Genomic DNA, 10,559 nt, shown 5'->3' with positions numbered 1-10,559 from the left:
TCCTGTCTCTGTCCCTGTTTATTGTCTCTGTCTCTGTCCCTGTCTCTGTCCCTGTCTCTGTCTCTGTCCCTGTTTCTGTCTCTGTTCCTGTCTCTGTCCCTGTTTATTGTCCCTGTCTCTGTCCCTGTTCCTGTCCCTGTCCCTGTCTCTGTCCCTGTCTCTGTCCGTGTCTCTGTCTCTGTCCCTGTCTCTGTCCCTGTTTCTGTCTCTGTCTCTGTCTCTGTCCCTGTCTCTGTCCCTGTCCCTGTCCCTGTCTCTGTCCCTGTCTCTGTCTCTGTCCCTGTTCCTGTCCCTGTCTCTGTCCCTGTCTCTGTCTCTGTCCCTGTCTCTGTCCCTGTTTCTGTCTCTGTCCCTGTTCCTGTCCCTGTCTCTGTCCCTGTCTCTGTCCCTGTCTCTGTCCCTGTTCCTGTCTCTGTCCCTGTCTCTGTCTCTGTCCCTGTTTCTGTCTCTGTTCCTGTCTCTGTCCCTGTTTATTGTCTCTGTCTCTGTCCCTGTCTCTGTCCCTGTCTCTGTCTCTGTCTCTGTCCCTGTTTCTGTCTCTGTTCCTGTCTCTGTCCCTGTTTATTGTCTCTGTCTCTGTCCCTGTCTCTGTCCCTGTTCCTGTCCCTGTCCCTGTCTCTGTCCCTGTCCCTGTCTCTGTCCGTGTCTCTGTCTCTGTCCCTGTCTCTGTCCCTGTCTCTGTCCCTGTTTCTGTCTCTGTCTCTGTCTCTGTCTCTGTCCCTGTCCGTGTCTCTGTCCCTGTCCCTGTCCCTGTCTCTGTCCCTGTCTCTGTCCCTGTCCCTGTCCCTGTCTCTGTCTCTGTCTCTGTCCATGTCCCTGTCTCTGTCTCTGTCCCTGTCTCTGTCTCTGTCTCTGTCCCTGTCCCTGTCTCTGTCTCTGTCTCTGTCCATGTTTCTGTTTCTGTCTCTGTCCCTGTTTCTGTTTCTGTTTCTGTTTCTGTTTCTGTTTCTGTTTCTGTTTCTGTTTCTGTCCCTGTTTCCGTCTCTGTCTCTGTCTCTGCCAATCAGGAACCAATGTGTCTCCTTGTTTTGACCTGTAACAGTAGCGAAAAGGACAGCCACGCTCCCAACACCCTAAAATTTAAGCTGTTTCTTCTTCACTCTGTGATCTTATGAACTGAACTCAGTACTGATGTGTGATTGTGCCGCTCCAGACCTTAGCATCACTATGAAGGATGGGCTGATCTTCACAGCATGGACTTCTGTTCTTCTTCTGTTGGACCTCGGACTGGATTCTCATTAGACAAGAGAAAAGGATTTGCTTCATCAACATGGTTTAATCTGAATTTGTTGCTCTACAGTTGATTTTTCTGAGGCAAAAGCCACCTGGATAATATTTGGTACACTTTGAGTCCATTATGAGGCTCCACTGAAAAGCAGGAGAGAAAAAAAATGAAAAGACAGTCTTCCACATGACCAAGACTTTACTTCATAGCTTAGTGCCCATCTACCCCATACAAACACAACATGGGCCCCAAAAACCAGCAAACCAATGCACTGTCAGAAGAATCAAGGCAGGTATAACTTCCTCTCATGGTTAACCCTGTTTTTCTCATGCGTAAAAAACAGGCGTAGTGCCAACACATCAGAACAGAAGGTTAAGGGCTTGAAATTTACACTTTGCTTTGCAAGATAAAAATAAAGATGTCTTTATGAGAAATGATTCTATTATATACAATTCAGAGCATAAACAAAATGAAACACCCAGAAAATAGAATGATTAAAGCATGCCCATTGTCACACCATAAGAAGGAGGCTGGCGATATTATTTGTGTTCACATCCAACCCTCCTCTTTACCAAATACCATAATAAGTAGAGGATATAGTTAGGAATCTCTTACCATGTTAACATAGTTGGGAAGTTCATTAAAACCACTCAATTTAGATCTTTTTTGGCCTATGTGCCCCAATGGGAAGGGGAGAAGCATATCAAACTGCTGAAAGATTTTTGTACATGTTGTTTTCCCCCACTGATCCAAAGTGTTTGTGTTATACTTCACCATGCAATGTGAACGAAGCAGGATACTGTCAATGGAATAGCAGTATAGCTGTGGACAGGTTGAGAGTGTGTGGTGAGAATCTCTGGAACTTGACTTCTTAGAGGTGATGATTATCTCCTTAATATAACGGAAAATCAGCTCCCAAACCCAAAACAGAGACTGACAGCAGACAATATCCATAGCACCATGGCAGCAACGCTCTTTACGACGGTCACTCAGATTATTGGAAGCCCATGAAGATAGTTCTGTATGCTGTCCTTGGAAAAGAGAGGTCTATATACATTAAATGATTTCAATCCAAGGAGGTCATCGTAACATCACAGTTTAACATGGAGTCAGGTGAGAACCTTTTGAGGCATAGCTTGTCTGGATACTGATTAGATATATACACAAACATGTCTCAGTGATGAGTCTCTTTGTATTATCTAGCGGTTGCTGCCTTCTCCCTGGTGCTCGGTTTCCCCTTTGCAGGACCGGCTGGTTTGGGCCTGGTTCTGGCGGGCGTGGTACCAGAAGACGATTGGATGGCGGCGTCCTGCGAGGCGCTGCGCTGCATGGGAGTTGTAGTCCTGGGTGGTAGCATGGGGACAGTGGGGGCTCGGACCGAGAGGGGCTGCCTGGTTGGACATACTCTCTGAGGGGAGGGGCTATCAGTCCTGCAGTGGGAGGAGCTAAGGCTGCGTCGGGTTCCAAATATGACTCGCAGGGGCATTCGAGGGCTGCCGGCCTGGGCGGGGCCAGTAGAGGGGCGGGGACAAGAGGAGGAGGACCTGGGTGACAGAGGCTTGGGTTTTCGTTGGGTGCTGAGAGTGCTCAGTCCGATTTTCTGAAGCCTGAGAACAGAAGAATAAATTGAAGAGGTTATTTTGTTAATCAAATACATGTACAATATTACATCAAACTGCTTCAAAGTGAAAAAAAAGTTTCCTTGCGGCTACCTATATACTCAGAAATGGATATTGCTTGCTGTTATATTTCACTGGAGACTGTGGCGGTTGTAACTGACACATCATGCTGTTAATCAAGTAAATAGCGACTAATTTTTTAATAACTTCTTGTGCTTCTTCAATGCAAAGAAACATACCCATTACTGAAGGATGATGCTCCTTTGTTAGTGCTCGGGCCTGGCAGAGAGAGAGGGGAAGGAGCGGCAGCAGCAAGCCCCCCTGAAGGCCTCTTTATGGGGGTGACGGGCCTGGGGATCTTGCTCCTCCACTCCTTGGAGCCCTGCTCTTCAGTTGGTTTGAGACGGGAGGTTCTCCTGGCCAGCGACTCGTCTGAGGTATGGGTGTCCTCCTCTGAGCCGGTGGTGGACAGAGTTTCCGAAGCCCTCCGTCGCTCCTCGTCTCCGGAGGACAATGAGGACGACGTCCCAGACAGCAGCCTCCTTCTCATCCAGCGGCCCTGCTGCTTCTGGACCAGCAGGCGGGCCAAGTCCAGCTGCCTGGCCCGCTGCTGGAGCCGAGCCCGGGCCGAGAGCGAGGAGGACTGCTCCGAGCCGGAGTCTTCTTCAGAGATCAACACAGGGATCCGGCTTCTGATCCTGGGCTTGATGGCCATCTGTGGTTCTGCTCTGGTTCTCTGTGGCTTGGCAGCTTCTTCTTCACTGGATAATGGCTCCTTTTTGGGTTCCTCTGATGGATCTTTGTGTTCTTGAACCGGAGAGATGGCTTCTGGGAGAGGTTCCAAAGACTGGGCCGGGACAGTCGACGGACCGTTTTCAGTTTTTGGGCTTTTGTCATCTGCTGGAGGCTGGTCCGGCACAGACTCCTCTAGAGTTGCTGCTGTTGGAGTCTGAAACGCATCGTGTTGTCTGGATACTCCTGCCTTCTCATGGGTGTCATCCTCCACACAGGCCTGCTTAGTGACAGCCAAGACTTCCCGCTCGGTCTCCTTGATAGAATGACCGTTGGAAGACATGACATTAAGGTGTGATGTCTCTGCGATATGGATGAAAGTGCGCTCAACTTTGGTGAACGGCGGTGAGGCCGGAGCGATAGGAGTGGACGGTCTCAGATCCGACCTGAGAGCCGGGGACAACCGGCCAGTCTCAGAGGGCTCGGGCTGGCTCGCCTCCCCCACCAGGAGGCGGTCGTTGCGGGGAGTCAGTGCACATGGCGTGGCTAACTCGCCCTCTAGAACATGGTCGCCGCCAGACGGGGACTTGCGGGTGTCTCCTGGTGAGAAGAGAACCAGGGTTTTGGAGGCGTCCTCCAGGTCAGGGTCTGCATCGCCAGCCGAGGCAGGCTCCCTCTGGCCCCTCTGGTCCTCGGCCATGAGCGTGGAAGGCGCGGCGTCCTGGCTGCGTTCGGTGCTCTTCTGACTGGCCTCGCTGTTGGACTCGCTCTTCGTGACATCATCATCCCTCGGCCCAGGGAGTTCTGGGACGTCGTCGTCCGGCGGCAGAGCGCCAAAGCTTCGGCGCTGAGGCAGGGTGCCGGTCAGCATGACGGTGAGGAAGTCGGCCCTCTTGGCCTGGAGCTGAGGAAGGATGTGGAAATGCTCCTTCTCGTCGCTCTGGCCCTTGGTCCGATAGTCCGGGGAGGGCGGCGACGGGGCGCTCTGCTCCGTGGGCGACAACACCTGGAAATGACGCAACAACACCCTTTATTTCCACTGCTGCAACTGAACCATCGCAAAACAAGATATAATGAAACTCTGAGTAATAAAACATTATGGAAGGAGTTTACCGATAAAGCTCCATAAACACATTTCACAACGCAGTCACACAGCAGCTAGGAGACATTACAGCTCAGAGCCTTATCAACAGGAATGACAAATGACACCATGATGGTTTTTATTGCTTTATTCCAAAAGAAACAAACTGTGTTTATCTTTTTAGGAGAGGAAAAGGGTGACTGAGACAGCAGAGACATTTCATACAACACGGTTTGTGTGTGTGTGTGTGTGTGTGTGTAAACAACTTACAGTGCTTTCAATAACATTCCCACTCTCAGTAAGAAAGACAACAGGGACTGAAGTATTTGCCCCCAAAACCATTTAATGTCATTTTGGTTGTACACAAGCTTTTCAAGATTGTCTAGATTACATACATTGATATAAAAGGCACAAAAATGCATTGCAGAGTTTATCCTTTGACAGCACGCAGTCTGATATCAGGTGATTTTCAAGTGTTTCCCTTCATAAAGATTTAACATACAGCCTGTACATACTAAAACCCACTAACTAGCATGCTATTAGAGATGAACTGCAAACCTAATTATTCTCTACATTTCTGTATATATGTACATGGTTATCGTTGATTTACAAAAAGTTTAAAATACATGCTTTACCTGTAAATTATACAAGCAGTACTGTACAATTACATAGTGATAGAAAAAAGCTTACATATATTGTACATGTGAAAGACACTCACGGATCACACTGGACAAACACTGCAAGCTCCTTGACTCAGTACTGGACCGGATCCTGCTCTGTCTCTTTACTTCCACTACAGAAACTCTCTGCTTTTATTGCAATAATTATAAGAATCAACTACTTGTGACAGATGAGAGTGAAAACATGTGATAGTTTGACCAAGAAGGTCCAGGTGAATCTGAGGATGGACGGCTGAATGTGATGCGTCGCTCACAAGAATTGGAAGTGAAACAAAACCTAACATGGAGACGCACAGGTGAGACGGTCACCATGACAACATGACGCAGAACGTTTCTTCTCTCTACAGACAAATTATTTATACAATATCACCCTGTTGTTCCATAAAGATCAGCACTGACATATCAAATTATCAAACTGTATCCAATAAATAAATAATAAAAAGCATTTGCGGGGGTGCAGTATATTATTTTATACAGTTAGAATTCTAGTGTACGGTTCATGAGGTATTAATGTCATTTTCTGGCAGACTTTCATTATTTCTAGACAATTTTAAGAGAAATACATGGATTTTCTCATAGGACTAATGGTGCACACAACAACATCATGCCAACAGTTTCTGCTAACTCCTCACTCATCTAATTCTAAGGAAGGATTTGGGGGTATAAGGGCTTTTGAGTGAACAGTACTGTGGGTGTGACGGTCAGAACATATCGCCGCTGTCGAGTGAAAACCTCCAAAATGTCAACTTGACTACCAACCAGGCATTTTTACGTTTTTCCAAAGGGGTTTGAAAGGGTTTTATAAGCCCATGGATAGTAGAATTGTCTCAACCCATAGAAGAAATGAAAACATGACAATTACCAAAACTGGAAATACAGGGTTTTCACATGACAACAGCGATATAAACTACATATCTATTAACCGTCACACCTGAATACTTTAGAGGCATCTACACATCATAGAAATTTTTCCCCAACAGTAACAGTTCCTCTATAAGGAACAGGATATCTTCATTTTAGTTTTTCATTTGATATTCAAATAATTCTTCAGCTAGATGGTAGTCTTTTGGAAGAAGAGAACCGGAATACATTTTTTTGGAAATCACTACACAAACAGCTGCTGAAAATGTAGCCGCTAATACTGAAAAGGAGTTTGTTTTTAAATTCTCTTGGTCAAATCAGCTTCAACCAAACCAAGGACATTTAATTTAATTTTACATGAAAGGAAGGAGTTTTCTTGAGATGAGAATTATCTTCTGGTCGCCCAACACATGCTTGTCTTTAACGTTAGCGGTGAGTTAGTTCTGCTGCTGTACATATGGCTATTATCACCTGATCCAACACTACCATCAGGTCAAACAGCCATCTGACTCTCATAAAAAACTGAATAGTCCTTAATTAGCATCGTGTCTCATGACCACGAAACACATAAAACACTGGGATGTAAATGTACACGACACTGCAGAACGAGAGATGTGATAGCAGACCAGTAAGATCTGGATGTCGAGGATTCTGTCAGCATCAGGACCGAAAGGCGATCGCCGCTTCTATCGTTCAGCCTCGGCGACAAACTCGTCCCGACGAACAGAGAAACGACCAGAAACAACTCGACTCTCGGCTCTACTTCTGTGCCGCTTGACAATTTGATCCGTGAGTATCCCTTCTAGCGATGTGAAGAATTATATACAAAAATCACAGACGTTTTACAGTCAGAGGTGTGTGTTCATTGTGTTGTTGTTGTGTTAATTGCAGTACAGTACTGTATTCACCATGTTACAGTCAGAGGTGTGTGTCGTACAAACAGTAGATCTCATGCAAAGAGTGTTGACGGTCGGTAAACAGTCTTTTGGTACAATATACTGTAATTTATGCTGCAAATCAGTTTCAAAAGTCAAAGTGTTCTTAGAGTGAGCGCACTGACAGCTTCCTACCGCCGCTTGTTAACGAGTGTGGCACTGCTTTCATATCGACACAAGACAAAAAAACATCGACGTGTATCACTGACAATCTTGTACAGTAGATGAATCATTTTGCAGGCGTGCAAAATAAAGTTCAGAGTTAGCAGCTAGTCCACTTCATACATTCTCTGACAAGTGGCTGTAATGCTGTGCTAAATACAAAACTGGCAGGACGTCCCAAACTCCTGTAAGCAAGCAGCAGAAAACAATCAAACTATGGTTGTCCTCCTCAGATTAGAGCCGTGAAGAGCCGCGGCGCTGAGGTGCCGACGCCGCTCAGGCCGAGCTGATGTCCAACGCCTCTAATGCGAGTTTAATGAAAGAGCAAGTGGTGCATATTTAGTTAATGTAGCCCTTTAACACATTGAGAAAGCGACCATTAAGCTTTCATTGCACAAAATGTCCATCTTAGCAAGCTATTTCAGCTGTTTTTCTATATTTTAGTCTTAAAATCTTATTTTTTTTTAAAAACAGGTGAGAAAAACCTGCCAGTGCGGTGAGACGATTCCACTTGCTTCCAATGCAAATCAACTTGGTTCAAAAGAATTTCATGAATCAAGAGCTATTTTCTTGACACTAATGGAGCGATCGTGTGTTAAGATAAAGAGAAGAGAAACTGCACCGGGAACAAGTGGAGGTTTCTCACCCACTGCCAGAATTCTTCAGCTGTTCTATGAAAAATAACATTTTCAGACTGAATATGATGCTAAATGTCTCGTTAAGATGACACGACATTTTTTTTGCAGGGTTGAATCACTTGAATCACGACACCACAGAGGAAGGCTGAACGGAACCAGCAGGGGAAGACGGTTCGTCTCCAAGCAGCTTCTCTGGGATTTTTGGCAAAATCAGCATTTCCCTCGAAATATCAGAAACGCTTCTGATTCTAAACAATCATTTTACCACTTAGTCCCTCTCTGATCCTTTGACAAAACATCAGAAACCGTGCGATCAAAGCAGATTTTCACAACTGGGTTCTTGGATGTTGGACGCAAATAAACCACCAAAAATATTGCCTAGCAAAGTTTCAAGATATTTCCCAGAAAACCAGCCGTCACAACCCAAAAACTCCTTTGAAAAAGACAAGTTAAGTTAATGGACTGGTTTCTGTTAGTATCAGGGTTAGATGTTGAGACGTGGTAAGATACACTGCAAAAACTGACAAACTTAAGTTATTTTATCTTGTCTCCAGACTTATCAAGCTTATTTTAGGATTTTATTTTAGTGAAATCATCTTACTGCACTGGCAGATAATTCTACTGGTTTCAACAAATTGTACATTTACTTGCTAAAAATTGTCTTGGAGAAAGTTTCTTGTTTCTTCAGTGTTTCTTCATTGTATTATGACGATTTCTTGAAAGAAGTCATATTGGCGTGAATCAAGTGAAATGTTTTGATTATCTGTCAGTGCAGTGATACAATTTAACCAAAAATATCATGAAATCACTGGACAGCTCATCATTTATTTTTGCAGCGATACGTTTCCTGACAGCAGAGACCGACAACACACAACGTCCAGCTTGTTTTCCACTAGTCGAGTAATTCTTAAGTGACGTCAAATTCAATCTTGTAACCCTTGGCCAATATTTGGGGGTTTCCGGTGTAGCCAGCGGACATCCGGGCCAAGACTTCCTCTTCCGTGCTCCGGTCATTGTTTACAGCCCGATTAGCAACTTGAGATAAGAGAACGGAGTCGGAGTTGAGAGACGACGTCTCATATGCAGAAATCTGTTTATAGAGATTAGCCGAAATATCGTCTGGACCTAAAACACTTGAAACAATCCGGTCGTAGACGTCGTCTCTAAACTCCGACTCCATTCTCGCGTCTCAAGATGCTAATCGGACTGTAAACGATGACCGGAGCACGGAAGAGGAAGTCTTGGCCCGGATGTCCGCTGACTACACCGGAAACCACAAAATATTGGCCGTCGCCCCCAGAGTCTAATCGTCGTCAGACCGATAGACGATGGGTTCAGAGATTGCGTCAAATTAAACTGAACTCTTCACACTTCCATTAAAACAGACACCGGCCCTCACATTACATCTGTCCCCTCTGCAGTTCTGTTCCTCATTGCTTGGGATGTGGAGAAAGTGTCGCGCTGTGCAGGGGAACGGGAAAGCTCTCGCTCTTCCTTCTCTACTGGCTCCTTTAAATTATTATTATTATTTTTTTTAACATCTCACATTTTGCTTATTGCATCTGTGTTTTGCATCCATATTCTATAAGACCCTAGGCCCGGCCTGACCCTCCTCTCCTAGCTAGTCAGTGATAAAGTGCAACAGTAAAGTTCAGTTCACGACGAAGGAAAGAAGCACGATGGAGAAAAGACCGAACATCCAAACACATCACAGTCCAGATCGAGAAAACCTCACAAGAGTCCGGTGGAGGAGAGATTTTAATACGCGGTGAAGAGTGTCGGTGTTTTCCCAGACACCCGGTCACACTCACAGCCGTTTACAACTTCTCCTCCTGTGTCCGGAGAGAACAAAACAATCAAACCTAATCACCGGCCTGCTGCTTCTCCTGGCTGGAGAAACCCGACGACCTGAACCCTGACACCACAGCCTCAACCTCCAATCTGATTCAGTATTATTCCTAAAATCTTCTGAGGTCGTCTATCAAAAGAAAAAAAAACACCAAACACGAACACTTGTTGATTGTATTCTTAGTCGACAGTCATTATGAACGAAACTCTCTGGAAGACCTTGATGCTCCTCTTCTCTAAACACACAAACAGCCAAACGTGGGAAGAAGCAGCTCTGATGGCCCCAAAACACCCTTCACTTATCACACACACACACACACACACACACACACACACACACACACGGAGCACAATAAGCACAGCTGACATGAGGGCTGAGAAAAAGTTTGAATATTCGTGTTACCATGTGCTGACTACTACATACTGTGTGAGATCACCCCTCCCATAATCCCCTATGTCATGCCCATCACTTCCAGTGGTCACAGCCGAGCCGCCCTATTGGCAGATCAGTCGCTGCGCCTAGAGCCCCGCCCCCCCCCCCCCCTTTAGGCCCCGCCCCCAACCATGCGGTTAAAATCAGTTTAACAAAATTGCGGAACACACAGTTGAACGAAGACAGAATCTCAGCGTGAGCAGCGCCCGGCCTCCCATCACCTTCTCATTATCATTTACTTGGTGATGCAGCAGACCGGTCAGCCAATCACAGGGCTCCTCAAACTGTCAGTCAGTGCAAAGCAAGGTATCGAAACTCAGGCACCGAGAGAGAGAGAGAGAGAGA

At 45.9% G+C, this 10,559-nt stretch overlaps 1 protein-coding gene across 1 annotated transcript in view; it reads right to left on the bottom strand.

Moving 5' to 3' along the window:
- Positions 1–2,420: 2,420 nt before the first annotated feature.
- Positions 2,421–10,559, bottom strand: part of ttbk1a (tau tubulin kinase 1a) — a 48,107-nt gene continuing 39,968 nt past the window's right edge. The window contains exons 15-16 of the mRNA XM_071522252.1: positions 3,084–4,582; positions 2,421–2,832 (exon numbers count right to left, since the gene is read on the bottom strand). Coding sequence (XP_071378353.1) covers positions 2,421–2,832; positions 3,084–4,582 — 1,911 coding nt within the window. The remainder of the gene's footprint in view (positions 2,833–3,083; positions 4,583–10,559) is intronic.

The sequence above is a fragment of the Centroberyx affinis genome, unplaced genomic scaffold (assembly GCF_046629955.1).
Source record: "Centroberyx affinis isolate AG114_WGS23_722 - 3 ecotype Tasmania unplaced genomic scaffold, CSIRO-AGI_Caff_v1 ptg000086l_1, whole genome shotgun sequence".
In the NCBI taxonomy this organism is placed as follows: Eukaryota; Metazoa; Chordata; class Actinopteri; order Beryciformes; family Berycidae; genus Centroberyx; species Centroberyx affinis.
The sequence above is the reverse complement of the archived record's forward strand: the minus strand, read 5'-3'. Positions and strand labels throughout refer to the sequence as shown.